Raw genomic sequence first — 22031 nt, forward strand, 5'->3', positions numbered from 1 at the left:
ATGTTTTTTATGTCCCCCACCACTATAGTGGGTGACATATTGTTTTGCCCTGTCTGTTGGTTTGTGTGTTTGTTTGTTTTCCCCAACTTAACATTTTTTAAATAACTTTTGCAATATTGAAGATAGCAACTTGATATTTGGCATGCATGTGTATCTCATGGAGCTGCACATTTTGAGTGGTGAAAGGTCAAGGTCATCCTACAAGGTCAAAGGTCAAATATATAGCTTCAAAGCGGCGCAAAAGGGGACATAGTGTTTCTGACAAACACATTTCTTGTTATTACATGTATATAAGCTGGATTTTTGCGAAGAAGAGACCATTTTAAACAAAAAATATCATTACATACAACACAGGCTTATCAGGAACAACATTAAACCCACATACATTAAGCAAAGTTTTCCCTAAAAAAGACACATATACATTAAATTAACCTCTTTGGAAGATGCTATGAAATATGTATTTGTCTTCAGCTGAAAAGAAGGTAGGGGTGGCTTCCCTTGACCAGCTCCAGAACAATCTGCAGCTCATCATTGACTGGAACCGGCCTGACCTGGCCTTGGAGATCTTCCAGCAAGACTTCGTCAAAGTCAGGGTACTTACAGGCTTTACTAATGTTTGATTCAAGTCATTTTTCACTCAGGTTTAATTATGTCTTATCAAAGTCAAGGTACTTTCAGGCTTAACTAATGTCTATCAAGGTTAGGGTTTTAACAGGCTCAATAATCTTCTATTAGGGTTCTCAGAGGCTTAACTAATTTCTATCAAAGTCATGGTACTTTCAGGCTTAGCTAATGTCTTATCAAGGTTAGGGTTTTATCCAGCTAAATAATCTCCTATCAAGGTCAGGGTTCTCTGAGGCTTTACTAATTTCTATCAAAGTCAGAGTTCTACCAGGTTTAATTAATGTCTTATCAAGGTTCATGTTTTATCAGGCTTAACTAATGTGTTATCAAAGGCAGAGCACAAAGGCACAATGTAATGGAAACGAAGGCTTATTTGCGATAAATTAGTATAATATAATTTATTTCTAGTGAATAATACAAATTGATATCTTATAAATTGATTTAAATTAATACCTTTTCTTAAACTCAACGATAATATTGGGTTTTCCCATGCATCTAGTTCACTTCGTAAATCCCACTGTTTGTTTTATGCTCACTACAATATAACGGTTGTCACGTCATTGACTTCATATCCAAAATAGTATTAATAGCGCATCAGTTATAAAACAAAAATGCGTCAAAACAGTATTGTTCTCATTCTCATGTATTCAGTGTCAAACTTCAGACGCTTCAAACTCACATTTCCATCCGACTCATGCTCCTCGATTATTTCTTGCTAATGCTTAAGCAAACTATGCACTTGCGTATGTCCAACACAGAGCTCTCTTGCTATCACATGCAAACTTTTTCCAGATTCACACAGTTTCAAACACTTAAATCGCCTCTGTTTACAACTCATTGTTGATTTATTATTTGATTACATTTAAAATCACTGAGAATGCTAGAAAGCTTTTTTACAAAAGTAATCAGAAAATATTGTTTTCAAATCCATATTTAGCTATTTTATTACTACCTCAAGTTTGTAATTTAATTACGTTTTAGGTAATTAGAGTTTGTTAATTAAAAGACCGCTTATTAGTACATGGTAATTATTACCATGTACAAATTAGCGGTCTTTAATTACATGTACTAATTAGCGGTCTTTTAATGAACAAACTCTAATTACCTAAAACGTGTTGCATGCTCTGACACATTTTATTTTGAAAAATCAGCACAGAATTATCCTAGGAAAACAAACCCTTTCCACGCACTATTAAATGTTTTCTCACTGTGGGCCGCATTTAACACATTGAAGGCAGTTACCACAATCACATTGTTTAGCTGCAAAATAGACTCCCAATAGACGCTTTGACTTCAGTTGTAAGAAACAACAACAACGCAGTTTTAAATGTTTACTTTTTCACAAGGAAACGACTGACACTTGACCGCTATTCTCAAGTTAAAAATGGCTTTGGGAGTGAAATATAGTGGCTGTTGGCCGTTGTAGACTGGTGATTGTTATTCTCAGGTGTAATATATGAGGAATATTGTCAGGGGTTATCCAGTCTGATCGTTTTTGACAGGTGACCATTGTTTTCAGATGACCATTAAGTCAGGTTGGACTGTAAAGTTATGCAAGGTCTAGTGGTCTCATTAACAGACAGAGTGGCTCCTAATCAGACTGTGCCAACTCATAGGCTGGTCTGGAGCTACGCTGGCCACATATGGCATAAGACACATTTTCGCATGTCTCAGGCCGCAAGGCTATCCAAAATCCTGGTAAATAACAAGCCTGTTGTGTGTGTAGATTGACAAGAAGATGTTTGAGAAGGCATTGGTACAGAAGGACCGGGAGGAGTTTATAGACTTGTTCCTTACCCAGGGGGTGAGGGTTCACAAGTTCCTCAACCACAAGAAGTACAAGCTGCTCTTTGAGAAGGCCGAGGACAGGGAGTTCTTCCTCAATGTCTGCATCGGCGCAGTGCTGGGCATCAACATGGTATGTACATGGGAGCAGTAATAGCTTGTCCACATTTAGCAATAAACAGTCAAAGGTAGTTTATTAAATATATTTTTATATGTTTTAGATTTTCAACATGAAATTTTACTTTTTTATGCCCCCAAAGGAGGGCATATAGTGATCGGACCGTCCGTCTTTCCTTCACACTTTGCGTTTAGGTTTCGAAAAATGCTCATAACTTCTATGTCCCTTTACATAGCAACTTGATATTTGTCATCCATGTGTATCTCATGGAGCTGCACATTTTCAGTGGTGAAAGGTCAAGGTCATCCTTTAAGATCAAAGGTAAAAAAACATATATCAAAGCGGCGCAGTAGGGGGCATTGTGTGTCTGACAAAAACATCTCTTGTTTACCTTGAACATGCAGAACCAAGTTCCGTTGCAAAGATTTTTCCAAAATTTCTTTATAAACATACACATATAAGTGTTAAAGATGCACTCTTGTGGTATGATTGGTATATTTATAAAAATAACAGTACACAATTTATGTATTATACACCAATTCACTAGTAAGCTTTTTTTTATATTTCAGATGCCAGATCGGCCTATAGGGGACTTGTTTTTGAAAGACAATTTGAACCGGCTGATATACAAGCTGTCCTGGGTCCGTAACTTTGTTGACCCATATGAGTTGTCTATGAATGCAAAAGGGATGAGCAGCTCAGACGGTGCAGTCGCTGAAAGAAAGGTGCACATTCTATGCTATAATTTAAAGATTTTCGGATTAGTCTGACAAATAGAAGTTGTTACCCCCCACACACTTCAAAGAAGTCAGCATGCATGTCTGTGCAGGTGTCCCTTACCAGACTCAAAATTACCTTTTTTCAGCTGTAACATTGCATAGAATGAACTTGACACACATGTGACCCAACAAAAGACCCCATGTCATCTGGAACACTTGTCTCCTAAACCCAAAGGTCAAGGTCACACTTTAAAAATGTTGAAAATGACCATAAAATAGCTTGTCCAGAATGTTGCTTGCACGTTCATAATGTTTTTTTTATGCCCCCGGTAGGGTGGCATATAGCATTTGAACTGTCCGTCGGTCAGTCTGTCCATCCGTCCAAAACTTTAACATTGCCCATAACTTTTGCAATATTGAAGATAGCAACTTGATATTTGACATGCATGTGTATCTCTTGGAGCTGCACATTTTGAGTGGTGAAAGTTCAAGGTCAAGGTCATCCTTCAAGGTCAAAGATCAACTTTTGCAATATTGAAGACAGCAACTTGATATTTGGCATGCATGTGTATCTCATGGAGCTGCACATTTAGAGTGGGGAAAGGTCAAGGTCATCCTTCAAGGTCAAAGGTCAACTTTTGCAATATTGAAGATAGCAACTTGATATTTGGCCTGCATGTGTATCTCATGGAGCTGCACATTTTTAGTGGTGGAAGGTCAAGGTCATCCTTCAAGGTCAAATATATTACTTCAAAGCGGCGCAGTAGGGGGCATTGTGTTTCTGACGAACACATCTCTTGTTCAAAATAACTTAACCTGTAATGCATACCATGAGGCATATCTTGTGTAACTCCTACCTCAAAAGATTAAAGTCACACTTTTAGAGGTAGAAGATCTTTTTACAATAAAACAGCTTTTACTGACTGTAACTTTGTAGTTCATCATGCAATTTCAAAATAATTTGCCACAAATTACCACCATAGAAAGCCTCGGGATATTAACTGCTTGACCTTTCTATCCTCAGGCTATCAACTTCTTGACTATTTTGTCCTCAGGCCATCAACTGCTTGACCTCTCTGTCCTCAGGCCATCAACTGCTTGACCTCTCTGTCCTCTGGCCATCAACTGCTTGATCTCTCTGTCCTCATGTTATCATCTGTTTGACTTTTCTGTCCTAAGGCTATCAACTGCTTGACCTCTCTGTCCACAGACCATCAACTGTTTGACTTTTCTGTCCTAAGGCTATCAATTGTTTGGCCTTTATTTCCTCAGGCTATCAACTGTTTTACCTTTCTGTCCTCAGGCTATCAACTGCTTGACCTTTCTGTCCTCAGGCTATCAACTTCTTGACCATTTTGTCTTCAGGCTATCAACTTCTTGACCTTTCTGTCCTCAGGCTATCAACAACTTGACCATTTTGTCCTCAGGCCATCAACTGCTTGACCTCTCTGTCCTCAGGCCATCAACTGCTTGACCTCTATGTCCTCAGGCAATCAAGTGTTTGACCTCTCTGTCCTCATGTTATCATCTGTTTGACTTTTCTGTCCTAAGGTTATCAACTACTTGACCTCTATGTCCACAGACCATCAGCTGTTTGACTTTTCTGTCCTAAGGCTATCAATTGTTTGGCCTTTCTGTCCTCAGGCTATCAATTGTTTTACCTTTCTGTCCTCATGCTATCAACTCTTGACCTTTCTGTTCTCATGCCATCAACTGTTTGACCTTTCTGTCCTCAAGCAATCAAATGTTTGACCTCTCTATCCTCAGGCTATCAACTGCTTTACCTTACTGTCCCCAGGCCATCAACTGCTTGACTTTTCTGTCCTCAAGCTATCAACTGCTTGACCTTTCTGTCCTCAGGCTATCGACTGCCTGACCTTTCTGTCCTCAGGCCCTCAGCTACTGGACCTTTCTGTCCTCAGGCTATCAACTGCCTGACCATTCTGTCCTCAGGCTATCAACTACTTGACCTTTCTGTTCTCAGGCTATAAACTGCCTGACCGTTCTGTCCTCAGGCTATCAACTGCCTGACCGTTCTGTCCTCAGGCTATCAACTGCCTAACCTTTCGTCCTCAGGCCCTCAACTACTGGACCTTTCTGTCCTCAGGCTATCAACTGCCTGACCGTTCTGTCCTCAGGCTATCAACTTCTTGACCTTTCTGTCCTCAGGCTACCAACTGCCTGACCTTTCTCTCCTCAGGCTATCAACTGCCTGGTGCTGTGGGCAGTGCTGATGGGTCGGCACAAGTTGGCACAAACCCTGTGCAACCACTGTGATGAGCCCATAGGCGTGGCGCTCATCTGCAGCCGTATCTACAAGGAGCTCTCCAAGTACAACATGGAACAGTACCAGAAGACAGAGCTCGAGGATAAGGCCAAGTAAGCAGCAGTATAAGGAATCTCTTAATTAATGCTTGCGTGTTATGCCCATTTCAAAAATGGCAAGTTAGAACTTGGGTATACAGGAATATGGGAAGATCAGATTGTGTCGTGTAACTTTGCCCTGAGTGCTACAGCATTGATGCATTTTCAAAAAGCTGAGCAGATGTGATGGACATTGTAAGTTCACTTAAACAGAACAAGCTCTTTGTGATTTTTTGATCACCTTTTGTCCATAGTTAATTGTGTACAGTGAACACTCTAGAGACCACATGTGTTTCTAAATCTTCATTAAACTTTGTAGAAGCATTTGTCTTCCAAATAAGATTACTTGGTGTCAAAAACACGGTTAATAATCAGGGATGTGATTTCACTGCACATTTATGTGGATCCTAATGGCCCATGCAAGGTTCATTTCTGAGATTGAAGTAAATTCTCGAAAAAAGAGAGAGGGTAAGACCTATTCTGATCCCATATGCCATAAAAGGCTCCAAAACATACATTTGGTCTCCTTACCTTGGTTAGAGGTTGTCAATTGAACACTGTTAAAGTGATGACTATGTCGCAAAAGTGAATACAGTGAACAAAAATGAAAGACTGCCACCATTTTTCATAAGGATCAAGAATCTTAATAACAACATAACAGACTTCACTCAATTGTAAACTTAGTTCATGAAGTTTAAAAAGTGTTTTAAAATAAAATCTTGTTGTATAGTTAAACTAGGTGTTCATTTGTTTGTCTGTTTGAAGAGGTTTTTCAACTCATGACAATGTATGCATATCTCAATGTCCAAATTATGTCAACATTATTTCCTCCCTTCAGACTATTTGTCTACCAGACCTCTTTCTATAGGTCAAATAAAAGAAAAAGATTGTGATCACTCTAGAAGTCACTTTTTTTTTCAACTTGAAACATTTTTTGTATGAGTCTATGCACTAAGTAATTCTTAACCATTTAGATATATACTTTTCCAAAAAGAGTTAGTGCTAATTTAATGACTTATAATTATATAGCTAAATAAAGTGAACAGATTAAAAATTGTCAGAGAGAGAGGCATTTTCAACAAAGTATTTTGTATATACCCAGTCATTACCATCTGTTCACATATATTTTACTGCTATTTTAGTTGAATCTTTGTAAAAGTCTATGAACACAATACCGAATAGTGTAGTTTAAAGTGTTATATAATACTATTTACAAAACACCAAACTCTTCCATAATCAGAACTCAATCCAGTATCATTCATATACCAGGGAGTTTGGGGAGATGGCTCTGGGTGCACTGGCCATCTGTTGGCGTGACAACAGCTCCCAGGCATACCACATGCTGGGCAGGCGTCTACCAGACTTCAACAACAAGACGGTTATAGAGATAGCCCACGACGCAGGCTACATCCACTTCCTGGCACACCCCTGCTGTCAGAAGTGGCTCACCAAGAAGTTCCTGGGAAATCTGCAGATTAAGGAACTGGATTGGGGCTTTGGAAGACTGCCATACTGGTTCAAGGTACGCAAACCAGGGCTGAGATTCCGAAAACACCTCAGGCATGGAAAATATTTCTTGTTTTAGCTGTCTTAACTAATACACTTTTCACTGAATCTTCACCAAATTGTCCAGGCTTGTTTTTTCCTATAAAAACAAAGTCAAGTTCAATATTAAGCCAAAAAAATTATTCACATTGGGTCAATATTTTATAGTATGTGTATATAACTGGCCTTCACTCTGTTAAAACTGTTATTGCATCAGCGAGAGAAAGACATTTCATCTGTGACACACTTATATATTTATTTACAAATATGTTTCTACATGTAACTATAATGTTAAAATTATTACAGTGGTTAAAATAATTAAATAATTCCTCAAATTTCTTTGTAGATTCTCACAAGTGTCTTCTTGATATTCCCGATGTTCATATGGATAACTTTTATTCCACCAAGTCGGAAAAAAGTTCCTGGTAAGTAACCTTTTAAGTTGATGAGCTCATACTGCTCATGTGGAGCATCAAGAATACCCTTTTATCCCATTTTTATACCGACATTGACGGTATAACAACTTATGGAATAAACTAGCCTGTATCCCACCTTGTTGAATATACCCTCATGTGCACGGACTACTTTTTATTCTACCACTGAATGATTCTTCATAACAAATCCCTAGAGTCAAGAAAACCTTAGCTTTAAAATTGTGTGACCTTCAATCTTTAGATCTAGTCAAGGGACATAATTTTTCGCCTTCCGTAAAATGAATCAGCTGATTGATGGCGTCATAAAATGACATACTTATTGCGTCATTTTCCAACAGTATGTGATGTCATCTTAAAGTGTACACGAAACTAGTATATTGTCTGGAAATAAAACATTGAAGACTTGCATTTTTTTCGTGTAAGTTTATCATGGATGTAATTATGAAAAAGTGCATATTCTACTTACCTCGGATGGAGCCGGTGAGACGATTTAGATCTACATGTAGATATAGCTTATTTGTGTTATTGATGTTCAGAATGTGCGTGCCTATTTGAATGTTAAATTGTGTGTGTAGAACATATTGATGGGTGTGTATTTTGGTTCAGTAGTCTATTCGAATTGTCTTGCTTTTGGATTTAAGATAACGTTAGGGTATTTTCTTTGATGAATAAACTTTGTCTTTGTTATTTTATCAAAGAAAGTTTATTCAGTAAGAATAACTCGTTTGCAACAAGTGTTTCAAAGTTTAATAGAATTACTCGTTTCCAACAAGTGTTTCAAAGTTAAATAGAATTATGACGGAGTATCTTGTGTTGGGTCACAAACTACAGGATGTGAAGGCTAAATTAAGACGCCATCAAAATCTGTAGCGTCCATGAAAAAATAAGGCGATAATTGATTTTTAATAATTTATGTTTAGAATCACTCTGTGTGTAAATCTACATGTAAATGTATGTTGACATCAACATCATTTTGCCAGGAGCAATCGCCGCCATATTGGATTTTGATCATTTTCTTGAAAATAAAATTAATTATATTAAAGTAACATTTTCTTTTGGCGGTCGTAATGTGTTACAATTTGCATGCTGCGTAAAATTGAATCGAGGCATATGGTGATATTTTTTCTCGTTTTACAGTTTTTGTGTGAATTTTTTAAAGACTATTTTGCGTATCAGAACAAATACATTCTATATCACTATGCATTGTTACATTTGTTAGATTTTAAGCGCTTTTAAGAATGAATTAAAATTATTGTTAAGGTTATTAGATCTATTTATGTTAAATGTCACATTGAAAAACATCAAATGGGATAAATAGAATAGTAGAATTAGCGTTGAATACAGAGAAGTTTATGTTGCTCGGCTCGAACACCGAAAGCGCTCGCCAAGGCTTGCGCTCCTGGCGTTCTTAGCCTCACAACATAAACTTCTCTGTATTCAATGCTAACCTAGTATTCTCTATTAAGTCTGGCAGTGTGTGCATAGGTGTACGTGTGTGGTTATGCTTGTGTTAACTTTTGCCTCCCTAGCCTGAACTGTTGGGTAGATTTTAACAAAATTTCTCTTATTCTTTAAAACCGAAAAAGGTGATGGGTTTAATATTGTGTAACATTGTAGGGTAGACCTCTAAAAGTTATTTTTAATCATTTCTTTGCACTGTCCTAGATTTTACTTTTTTTCTTATAATTATATTGTGAAACATCTCTGAAACTGCAAGGTCCATAGGTTTGGTATTTTGCATGTGACTTTATAGTGGGCACTGCATGGGCAGGGTCGCTCCTAATTAGACTGCGCTGCTGGCCGTATATGGCATAAGACCCATTTATTTTATGACTGGGTTCGTCTATGCGGAGGTGTGTATTATTTGTTGTGTTACACCATAATGTGGTCATCTAGCAAGTTGACCCTTTTGGGAGTTAAAGGGACCGTCAACCAAATGACGAAAAAATAAAAGTTCTGAAATACCGTTTTTTTTTTACAATTATTAGTTTATATTGATTAAAATATCATGACTGGAATATTACATTACTTGAAAAAAGTTCATATTTTCAGTATATTTGGTAATAAAATTTTGCGATGTGAAATCGAAAGTACATCGCGAAAATAGGTGACATAATGATATACTCACTGTAAATAACGCAAGTAGATTGATCATTTTATAAATAAAATATATACAATTCACTACGCATGCACAATTTGCATTCCTGGGTTTACCACGTGACGATGATGATCAATCTACTTGCGTTATTTATAGTTAACTTGTAGTTACCTTGTACACATACCCAGTAAAATTTTATTACCGAATATATGAAAATATGAAAACTTAACTTTTTTTTTCAAATAATGTATTATACCAGTCGTGATATTTTAATCAATATAAACAAATAATTGTAAACAAATACGGTATTTTAGAACTTTTCTTTTTTCGTCATTCGTGGTTGACGGTCCCTTTAATTGTTTCCATCATTTGTATAAAGTAAAATCATATATAATAAAAAAATGTGAAACAATCATGGTGAGGGAATTGATACTTAGTATTCAGCATTATGTGGAAGACTTGTACCAAGTTTATCAAAATCATGGTGGGGTGAAATGTGGCTTTGACCCAATTTGTTTAAAACATTAGAAGAAACATTTATTATACAACCATCAAAAAGCATCTCATATCAGTGAAGTTTTTAGGTGAGAGCATCAGGGCTGTTTGACCCCCTTGTATTTTGTTCATACTGTAAAAGCTTCAAGGGGCTAATTGAATAAGTAATTTCTTTAAAGATTTGTATAACCTAATAAACTAACATTTTATCCATAATAACAATCAATCAATATTTTGAATATGGATATTGATTTGTTTGTAGGTCCTGAGGCAGATGAAACCAATAGTTTGCAGGAAGATGAAGAAGATGATGATGAAGATGAGGAAATAGTAATCCTTACAAAATCTACATTTGACAAACTAAATAAAAAGGTATGAAACATTTAGAAGCTTGAAGCTGTTGAAATTTTTTCAGAATATGTCAGCCCAATTTACAAATTAAAAATGAATCCTATCCAATCTACCTTTGAACTTGCATAATACCTTTTTTGTTTTGCGTCATGTCTATAACTGAAGCTTTAAAAAAGATTTTTTTTGATGGAACAATAATAATCATCTGTTAAAAGACAGGTTTATTGCCATGTTATTAAAATTGTCAACAAGAAGTCTTGAGATGAATGTGACTATTTCAGGATAAAGCTCCGTTTGGAAACAAGTTGCGCTCTGTCCTTTCACGGAGCAAAAAGAGCAGTCATCTCCCTTTTTATGTGAAGTATTACCTGCTGTGGACCGCACCCATCACCAAGTTCTGGACCACACAGGTACACAGGAATCAGGGCTTGATACTCTGCACTGGCTTGGCTTTTACCTTTAGACTGAGTCCCAAAACGATTGAAATGGAACTATTCTTTGTGATACCAACTGTTGGTTTTGAGACTGATCGATGAAAATCAACTTATATGTTAGCAACACAAACTTTTGTATGCCCCCGGATCGAATGATTGGGGTATATTGTTTTTGGCCTGTTTGTATGTCTGTCTGTCTGTCATTGTATGTGTGTGTCAGTGTGTCTGTCACTAAACTTTAAACTTGGTCATAACTTTTGCAATATTGAAGATAGAAACTTGATATTTGGCACGCATGTGTATCTCATGGAGCTGCACATTTTGAGTGGTGAAAGTTCAAGGTCAAGGTCATCCTTCAAGGTCAAAGGTCAAATGTATCTTTTCAAAGCGGTGCAATAGGGGGCATTGTGTTTCTGACAAACACATCTCTTGTTTAATGAAATTTTACTGTTTAACTCAAATATAATTCAAAAGACGGTTTCTAAGCGAGGAACCTGCATCATAAATGGACCGTGTTGTATGTTTGGTGCTCACATATTGCCATGTTTAGGTAGTTTTCCAATATATTCATTTAAACCATGCATTATAGTTACTGGATACAGACCACTTTCCTATATTCAACAAAGTCATATAATACCAACTTTCATTAAAAAGAAACTGGATGTCAAATAATGCCATACAATCAGGACGTTAGCTCTTTTTTTTTAATGAATTATTAATGTCTTCATTTTTGTTTAATATGAATTATTCAATGCAAGACTCATAGCTAAAAGTAAACTATTCTATGTAAGATACATACTTCAGAGTGAATATTTTATTTAAGACAAATAATTGAAACTGTACAATTATATGTAAAGCACAAAATTGAAACTGAACTATTCTTTGTGAGCCATCTGATTGAAAATGAACTGCTATATGCCAGACAAATATTTAAAATGATCTTTTTTGTCTATTTTTTATTTATTTAAATAAACATCTTGTGACTACAGCCTTTAGGTCCATAGAGACTTTCATTCCAATTGATTTTTTTTCAATAACCACAACTTGCTGTTTCCTTTGTTCAGTATTAATCGTACACAATAAAATTAAAATTGTTGCCACTCAAAATTGAAAATAAGTCATAATTCCCTTCCATATTATTTGAGTGTCATATTTCAGGTGTTTTACTTTGCATTCCTGGGCGTGTTCTCCCTGGCGACCATCTGGCCAACATGTGGCAACCAGTACCTGGACATGGTTGTCTGGCTTTGGGCAATGACTATAGAGCTGGAGCTGGTCTGGAGGGTCTACAGGAAGTACCATGTGAGTAGCCAACCTGCCTACACATGAGCTGCACTCAAAGACAACTGGGTTAAGTGAATGTGTGTAAAGTGTCAAGAAGACTCTTTAAACGAGGAAAGTGTTGTCCCTAATTAGGGGAAGACACTTTATGCATATCGATTAAACACACGTTTTACAGTGCTACTAAAATAATGTTACTGACGCAGTGGGCTCTTTATATGCATTGTTCATGACAATACATGTATATGTGACTACAATGAAGGCATTGTTAATGATGATACCTGTATACGTGACTACAATGAGGGCATTGTTAATGACGATACCTGTATACGTGACTACAGTTAGGGAAATGAAAAAAAAAAGAAAATAAGTTAGAAAATTTCTCTGATATGGATTACTTTGAACTTAATTCATATTGCTTGTGTACAGATGAATTAAACAGTCTCTTGTGAGACGCCGTTTTTCACAACCAAATGCCTGGTACACAGTCTATTACATAATAATAGTTTAATATATTCCTTTCCTTACAAAATTATTTTTATGTCCCCCACTATAGTAGTGGGGGACATATTGTTTTTGCCCTGTCTGTTGGTTGGTCTGTTGGTTGGTTGGTTGGTCTGTTTGCGCAACTTTAACATTTTGCAATAACTTTTGCTATATTGAATATAGCAACTTGATATTTGGCATGCATGTGTATCTTATGGAGCTGCACATTTTGAGTGGTGAAAGGTCAAGGTCATCCTTCAAGGTCAGAGGTCAAATATATGTGGCCAAAATCGCTTATTTTATGAATACTTTTGCAATATTGAAGATAGCAACTTGATATTTGGCATGCATGTGTATCTCATGGAGCTGCACATTTTGAGTGGTGAAAGGTCAAGGTCATCCTTCAAGGTCAGAGGTCAAATATATGTGGCCCAAATCGCTTATTTTATGAATACTTTTGCAATCTTGAAGATAGCAACTTGATATTGTGCATGCATGTGTATCTCATGGAGCTGCACATTTTGAGTGGTGAAAGGTCAAGATCAAGGTCACCCTTCAAGGTCAGAGGTCAAATATATGTGGCCCAAATCGCTTATTTTATGAATACTTTTGCAATATTGAAGATAGCAACTTGATATTTGGCAAGCATGTGTATCTCATGGAGCTGCACATTTTGAGTGGTGAAAGGTCAAGGTCGAGGTCATCCTTCAAGGTCAAATATATGGGTCAAAATTGCTCATGTAATGTCACTTCTGCAATATTGAAGCTAGCAATTTTATATTTGAAATGCATGTGTATCTCATGGAGCTGCACATTTTGAGTGGTGAAGGGTCAAGGTCAGAGGCGTATTTAGGTGGAGGGCTAGGGGGCTAAAGCCCCCCCCCCCCCAGCTGGCTGGCTAGATATGATTTAAAAAAAATGAGCCCCTTACAGTTCCAATCCACTTGTGTATTTCCTGGCATATGCCCCTAATTAGGCCATTAACAGCTGTCAATTTGTATGATTAGCCCCAGGCATGTGTACAGACGATCTAACCTTCGCCAGCTAAACTGCACGCTTCATTGACTGTAAGTGATAAACTGCGCTATTTGATTGGCTGAAGGAGATACATTCAACTTATGAAATTCATCGATACAATAAGCTATAGGTAAATGTTTACAAATGGCTGCCGCATGGGACTTGTGAAAAACAATATCCTCCAATTACCTTCATTCGAGCGGTTAAGGAAACAACTAAAATAATTTCTGAATGAATTCAAACATTGCCGCAATAAACGATGTACCTAAAAAGGTTTATTTCATTCCTGTTAAATCCATGTCAAAATTGTTTATTTAGAGCTCTTTAACCACACAAAGCCGGTAGTTCCATACACATCGGCAAATGACATACACTTCGCGCGTTGTTTACCTTGAGTCGAGAGGTAACATCCGAAAAGCGAGAGTACTGGATTGCAATAGACATGAGGTCAACAAAACTTCGAAACTTCGATTCACTGAACAAATTTAGAGAAACCGAAAGATTAAGTTTACTTTTTTTATAACTTATTTACTATTTTACCATTTAACAAGTTTCTGTTTTAACGGTCGATCTTCTTTTGAGCAACATTGACATGAAAAAGTGCTCAAGAACTGAAAAAAAACTACATCGTTCGCAATTTGTTCCAATACAATTTCGGCATATATATTACTATTAAAAGATTTGATAAAATTATCATCAAATCGGGACAGGGTATACCCACTGAACATGTGGATATCGGCATGTCTCATATTTTCGCGATGTGCGCGCACAAATTGTTCCATGCAGCAATTTCTGGGAATCCTGAAAAAGTAAACGAACTTTCTTTAAAATATATAAAAAACTTGAAATTATGTTATTACACGACCTTAGGTCATCCTTCAAGGTCAAACGTCATATAGGGGGACATTGTGTTTCACAAACGCATCTTGTTTCAATTATTTCTACAATTCCAAGCAAAAATTACACTTCTTTATATTAAGTGAAGTAAACAATGTCTATTCCCAAAATGACAATAATTACTTACCTTGGCGAGCATCTCCCATTGTAGCGGTACAAGACGTTGTCGCTGGTGGGTAACTATGTAGACATCCTGCTGATCATGGCATTCCTTATCATCCTCCTTCTAACCAGGATCATGCACGTCTGGGTCGGACTATCTGACTACATGCAGGTACGCACTGTTCCCACATCATGACATGTACTGATAGTATGATAACTTGCACCATCCAATACTGACAACTTAATGGTATTTATCGGATATTAATTAATTATTGTTTTTAATTATATTTTAATAAAACTTTTTTTTAAGTATTTATACTCCTGAACTCTGTACTGATGTTAGATCCACATACACTACAATAACTTGTACTTTTTTAAGTACTTTATGCCAGTATATGCTGGGAAATACTACATGTAGATACACTCTGAAATCCTGAGGGTAGGGCCTAGAAAAAGTGAACATACTTAACCCTTTCCCACTTAGAAGGAAAGTGAAAATGGTCGCAGTCTGTTCAGGTTTTATGCTGTTTGCTGATCATCAGTAAACTTGAATCTAGTAAGAAATTTCTTAAATTAAATATAACTTTCTAAGTGACTACAAATGCATGAAAATACGTATTTAAGTGGTAAAGGCTTAAGTTGATATTCTGTTTCAACTTTGAGTTTATGGCAATTTGTGAGATGAGTTCGACCATCATGCTCAATATAATGTTCACTGAAGTGTTTTTTTTTTAGTTTTGTGTTTGACTCAAACCTGAGTTTGAGGAAGAATGTGTGGTGATTATTATAGCTGAGGTTAAACATTTTTTGTTAGCTTACCTGCATTTGCAATTCTTAGCTGAGTGGAAACTCAATCTCATATTCTGAGTTAAGCTTAAAAAAGAGAACGTTCATGATACTGGGTTGGTCCTCATACTTAAGGATTAGGTTTCCAGAAATGGTACGCATTGGATATTGCAGTTACTCAGTACTGCAGCAAAACACTTCGAAGGCATATTTACTGATATTGAAGTATGTTTTCTTCCAAGTAATAATAAGAACAATTACTGTTAAAAAGTATTGTGGTCTTTTAAGTGTTCATAGAATTCTCCAGACTGATGAACGACATTTTCCAATTGTATTGATTTTTTTGTTCAAAGGAAGTATTATCCAAACGAAAACCCAGTTCAGTCGGAAAGTGTTGTTCCTGAATAGCCTGTGCAAACTGCACTGGCTAATATGAGATGACACTGAATGCACATGCATTAAGCCCAATGTTCACAGAGAGAGACTCATCTGTGTTTGTTTTGCCAGGCAAGGACGTTCATGTGCTATGGGCTGATCTACTTCTTCTATCGTCTGCTGGGTGTGTACCTGCCCATCAGTCCAACACTGGGCCCTATGCTTCTGAGAATGAGTCGAATGGTGAGACACTTATGAAGGCATGTGTGTAAATTGTTGTTCCAGATTAGCCTATGAAGACTGGACAGGCTAATCTGAGACGCTTCTTTATGCACATGCATTCATATGTACTTTGAGTTGCATTTCTTTTCATGTTTAAGAAGATTTTCAACAAAGTTGGAATTACAATTTAATAAGGTCAGATCTTTTTTATAAGAGAGACAAACACTCTTGTGTCCAAAACATAGAATAAATACATGTTTCTTGATATTGATTTGAATTCCTCCATATGGAGGCATATAGTTAAAGCATTGTCTGTCTATCTGTCTCTGTATACATAGGTCTATGACTCAGTGAAGCATTGTCTGTCTATCTGTCTCTGTATACATAGGTCTATGACTCAGTGAAGCATTGTCTGTCTATCTGTCTCTGTATACATAGGTCTATGACTCAGTGAAGCATTGTCTGTCTATCTGTCTCTGTATACATAGGTCTATGACTCAGTGAAGCATTGTCTGTCTATCTGTCTCTGTATACATAGGTCTATGACTCAGTGAAGCATTGTCTGTCTATCTGTCTCTGTATACATAGGTCTATGACTCAGTGATGCTTCTTGTGAAGTACATAACTCAGGTAGCTTTGAAACGATTCACATGGAACTTCATATAATAATAGAATACTTTGACAGCAGTAAGAGCTGCAAGAAACATAACTATTTCTTTGATACTTTTACAAATGTATTTATTTAGTTATTGTTCTTTGTTATTCCCCTGTACAAAGAAGTGGCTGTGAATTGCTTTTCCTTTGTCCATCTGTCGGTTGGTCTATCAATGTGTAGACCCTTTGTATCTTCTTAATATTTAGTGAGGCTTTTAACCAAGATGCAATGTAATTTAGAGGTCAAGGTCACAGGGTAAATTTGTTTTTGCAACATATGAAGTATGCTTTGATCTAAGATCATGAACATTTTTATAGAGGTTACATCTGTGATAGGAAAGCTTATTGATTGTGTGGTCATCTGGTCAAAGGTCAAGGTAATAGGGTCTTGTAAAAAGAATTTGCTGCAGGTCAAGGCGAATACATGTCTTACAAACATCTCATATTAAGTTTTATTGTGTAGAGCATTATTTAAGTATAAAACTGATTGTCATTGAAATTTATTTATCAAAAGAGGGAATTAAGTTGTCTGTTTTTCAATAAATACAAACAAATTGTCTGTCATTGATAACTTAGAATGTCAAGATCACACTTTGTGTCACATGACACTATCAGTGACATGACTTGTTGTTTACAAATAAATTAATTAACAAAAAATTCACTATGAATATATCAAGATAGATCATTCAGAATCAAAATTCTGTTACCGGTATACAGAAAGATAATATATTTTAATTTAGAAGAAATTGGAGAAAATATATATTTGTTAATCCACTGAAACCAACACAGTTATTTTTTTTTTACACTTTTCCAAGCTTTTATTTCAATAATGTTAAGCCCCTTGTTATCAGTTTATTTACTTGTATTAGTTAGCAATATGAATACTGAAAAAAGAATAACAGTGAAACAGTCACCATTAACCATAATGTAAACTGTTTTTTGCAGTTCAAAAAATTGCATTTCTCATTTAAATCACTGATTCTTCCATATAAGCGTCAGAAAATCATATTTAAAAAAATGTGTATTTACAGGTGAATCATGACTTTGTAGCGTTTGTACGTATGTTCCTGATCTTCTTGATCGTGGGAGGTGTGACGATCCAGGCTGTGCTGTACCCCCACTGGCCACTGGGAGTGGAGCTGGTGAAAAGGATCATCACAAGACCCATGTATGCCATGTTCATTACACAGGTCGATGATCTAGATGGTAAATATAAGTTCTGTCGCAAAATATTATGACCCATCTATGTCTTGTTGGTAACAAATGTCACTTATATGGAGTACAGTCCTCTGGCCAACAATAAAGACATATCTATGTCATGTTCTTTACACATGTTTTGTATCTTAATGGTGACCAATCTATATGATGTTCTTTACACAAATCACCAATATTGATACAGTCCTGTGGCCAATAATTATGACACAAGTATGCCATGTTCTTTACACAAATAAACAATATTGATGGAGCATACAGTCCTGTGGCCAATTATGACCCATCTCTGCCATGTTCCTTACACAAATCATCAATATTGATGGTTCATACAGTCTCTAGCCAATAATCATGACCCATCTATGCCATGTTCCTTACACAAATCACCAATATTGATTGTTCATACAGTCTCTAGCCAATAACCATGACCCATCTATGCCATATTCCTTACACAAATCACCAATATTGATGGTTCATAAAGTCTCTAGCCAATAGTCATGACACATCTAAGCCATGTTCCATACACAAATCACCAATATTGATGGTTCATACAGTCTCTAGCCAATAATAATGACCCATCTATGCCATGTTCCTTACACAAATCACCAATATTGATGGTACATACAGTCTCTAGCCAATAATCATGACACATCTATGCCATGTTCCATACACAATTCACCAATATTGATGGTACATACAGTCTCTAGCCAATAATCATGACACATCTATGCCATGTTCCATACACAAATCACCAATATTGATGGTTCATACAGTCTCTAGCCAATAATCATGACCCATCTATGCCATGTTCCATACACAATTCACCAATATTGATGGTACATACAGTCTCTAGCCAATAATCATGACCCATCTATGCCATGTTCCATACACAAATCATCAATATTGATGGTTCATACAGTCTCTAGCCAATAATCATGACACATCTATGCCATGTTCCATACACATATCACCAATATTGATGGTTCATACAGTCTCTAGCCAATAATCATGACACATCTATGCCATGTTCCTTACTAGGGCTGTAACGATACATTCGAATATTCGAATTACTCGAATACGGCTGTGGACGAATCGTATTCGTTATTCGCCAGCTCCCGAACCGAATATTTGACGAATACAAACAACGTGGTTTCGACTTTAAAAGTTAATCATCTTAAACCCCTATATTTAAATGTTCTTCTCCTTATTCCAGCGTTTTTCATCATGTTTACCCCACCCACTATGTTACACAGTGAGATTATCAACAAAAATGGCAGGGCGAGGTACAGGTTGAATATTTACAACATTGAATTTAAAAATCTTTGGATGGTTGTTTAATGTTTATTTAGGTAAATACGAGTGATTTGATGCTCAAACATACACAAAAAGGATTAGCAGATGGAATTTCTTTTTTATTTATCTTTACAATGATTGAGCAACTTATCAACAAACATGGAGCCTCAAGTTGCATAATTGTTCTACTCAATGATTTTATTGGTACTAGTCATGTTTTCAAAACTGTGTTCAAAGTTTAAGCAGTTCTTGTCAGTGTTTTGTTATTTCAAAGTGTTATATTTCATATTTTCAGTATGCAATGATACTCAATTAATCAAATTGACAAACACTCATTGTTTCATACTATATAATGTCGTGTCAAGTTGTCAGTATTACTTTTGTTCATTGAAATTCATATTTGCAAATTAAAATTCGTATTCGCCACCCTGTATTCGTGATATGTATCGTATTCGTCACCCAGTGTATTCGTTACAGCCCTATTCCTTACACAAATCACCAATATTGATGGTACATACAGTCTCTAGCCAATAATCATGACAAATCTATGCCATGTTTCATACACATATCACCAATATTGATGGTACATACAGTCTCTAGCCAATAATCATGACCCATCTATGCCATGTTCCATACACAAATCACCAATATTGATGGTTCATACAGTCTCTAGCCAATAATCATGACCCATCTATTCCATGTTCCTTACACAAATCACCAATATTGATAGTTCATACAGACTCTAGCCAATAATCATGACCCATCTATTCCATGTTCCTTACACAAATCACCAATATTGATAGTTCATACAGTCTCTAGCCAATAATCATGACACATCTATTCCATGTTCCTTACACAAATCACCAATATTGATAGTTCATACAGACTCTAGCCAATAATCATGACACATCTATTCGATGTTCCTTACACAAATCACCAATATTGATAGTTCATACAGTCTCTAGCCAATAATCATGACACATCTATTCGATGTTCCTTACACAAATCACCAATGTTGATGGAACATACAGTCTCTAGCCAATAATCATGACCGCTCTATGCCATGGTCCTTACACAAATCACCAATATTGATAGTTCATACAGACTCTAGCCAATAATCATGACACATCTATTCGATGTTCCTTACACAAATCACCAATGTTGATGGAACATACAGTCTCTAGCCAATAATCATGACCGCTCTATGCCATGGTCCTTACACAAATCACCAATATTGATGGTTCATACAGTCTCTAGCCAATAATCATGACACATCTATTCGATGTTCCTTACACAAATCACCAATATTGATGGTTCATACAGACTCTAGCCAATAATCATGACACATCTATTCGATGTTCCTTACACAAATCACCAATGTTGATGGAACATACAGTCTCTAGCCAATAATCATGACCGCTCTATGCCATGGTCCTTACACAAATCACCAATATTGATAGAACATACAGACTCTAGCCAATAATCATGACACATCTATTCGATGTTCCTTACACAAATCACCAATATTGATGGTTCATACAGTCTCTAGCCAATAATCATGACCGCTCTATGCCATGTTCCTTACACAAATCACCAATATTGATGGTTCATACAGTCTCTAGCCAATAATCATGACCCATGTATGTCATGGTCCTTACACAAATCATCAATATTGATGGTTCATACAGTCTCTAGCCAATAATCATGACCCATGTATGCCATGGTCCTTACACAAATCATCAATATTGATGGTTCATACAGTCTCTAGCCAATAATCATGACCCATCTATGCCATGTTCCATACACAAATCACCAATATTGATGGTTCATACAGTCTCTAGCCAATAATCATGACCCATCTATGCCACGGTCCTTACACAAATCATCAATATTTATTGAACATACATTCTCTAGCCAATAATCATGTCACATCTATGCCTGGTCACTGATCTGGATGGTATATACAGCTGTCAGCCCTAAAATAATCTGCAAATGAAAATATGCACTCAATAAAGGTTTTATGTGCTCTAAGCAATGTTAGCCATTACCGTAATTACTCTTTAGTGTTCGGACACACCCGTTTTTTGCCAAAAGAATTGTTTTAATGACTAATTTATTTGGACAAAGGAGTTTTCATTAATGACTCTTAATTTTCTGACAGTTTATTTGACAATGCTATTTACCAGAATTCTACTCGTTTGCGCTTATCTAGTGACTGTGTGTTTTCAGGTCATAAAACCTGGCAGGCAAATGCCTAAAGGCTATAGACTATTTCATTGAGCAATAATGAGTAAATAAACATGTACACCAGTGGAAGACAGTGGTTTCACCCAAAAGCTTTAAGTGAAACATACATGTATATTTAAGTAATTTATACTATATGGCATGGTATTTTACCAGTACGTGCTAATACCCTATTGGTTGTCGATGCAATATTTTAAGAGTTTTGAACAAGTGCATTTTTTGGACACCTGTAGTTTTATAATATTGCTTGTATATACACTTGTTTGCAGTTTCATTTGATCGTTCGTCAAAAAGTTGTAACTCTGTTGCTCTGGTATCTTCAATACCATTGAGTAATTAAATTGTTATTAAATTGAATGCGTTTTAATTCCCTTTTATTATTGTTTAATTTGAGTTACAATGCTTTGACGTTAAATTTTATTTACACTTAAATGTAATATGAATATTGCTTGGCCAAGTGTGAGGTTGAGCGCTCTATAACCGGTTTAAACCTCCAAT

The 22031-nt window shown here is 36.2% G+C and overlaps 1 protein-coding gene and 1 long non-coding RNA gene across 6 annotated transcripts in view; both read left to right on the forward strand.

The window, feature by feature from the left end:
• The window catches only part of LOC127881423 (transient receptor potential cation channel subfamily M member-like 2), a 74047-nt gene that overhangs the window by 17056 nt on the left and 34960 nt on the right, over positions 1-22031 (forward strand). For all 5 annotated transcript variants that reach the window (XM_052429298.1, XM_052429299.1, XM_052429300.1 and 2 more), the window contains exons 11-22: positions 472-593; positions 2351-2542; positions 3097-3252; positions 5447-5625; positions 6880-7132; positions 7502-7580; positions 10445-10554; positions 10815-10943; positions 12126-12269; positions 14800-14922; positions 16044-16154; positions 17819-17993. In XM_052429298.1, the coding sequence (XP_052285258.1) occupies positions 472-593; positions 2351-2542; positions 3097-3252; positions 5447-5625; positions 6880-7132; positions 7502-7580; positions 10445-10554; positions 10815-10943; positions 12126-12269; positions 14800-14922; positions 16044-16154; positions 17819-17993 (1773 nt within the window). The remainder of the gene's footprint in view (positions 1-471; positions 594-2350; positions 2543-3096; positions 3253-5446; positions 5626-6879; positions 7133-7501; positions 7581-10444; positions 10555-10814; positions 10944-12125; positions 12270-14799; positions 14923-16043; positions 16155-17818; positions 17994-22031) is intronic.
• Positions 12833-14676, forward strand: LOC127881424 (uncharacterized). Its single transcript, XR_008050042.1, has 3 exons — positions 12833-13142; positions 13295-13570; positions 14622-14676. It is a non-coding gene; the product is annotated as an uncharacterized LOC127881424 (long non-coding RNA).

Source organism: Dreissena polymorpha, chromosome 5 (genome assembly GCF_020536995.1).
Source record: "Dreissena polymorpha isolate Duluth1 chromosome 5, UMN_Dpol_1.0, whole genome shotgun sequence".
Taxonomy (NCBI): Eukaryota; Metazoa; Mollusca; class Bivalvia; order Myida; family Dreissenidae; genus Dreissena; species Dreissena polymorpha.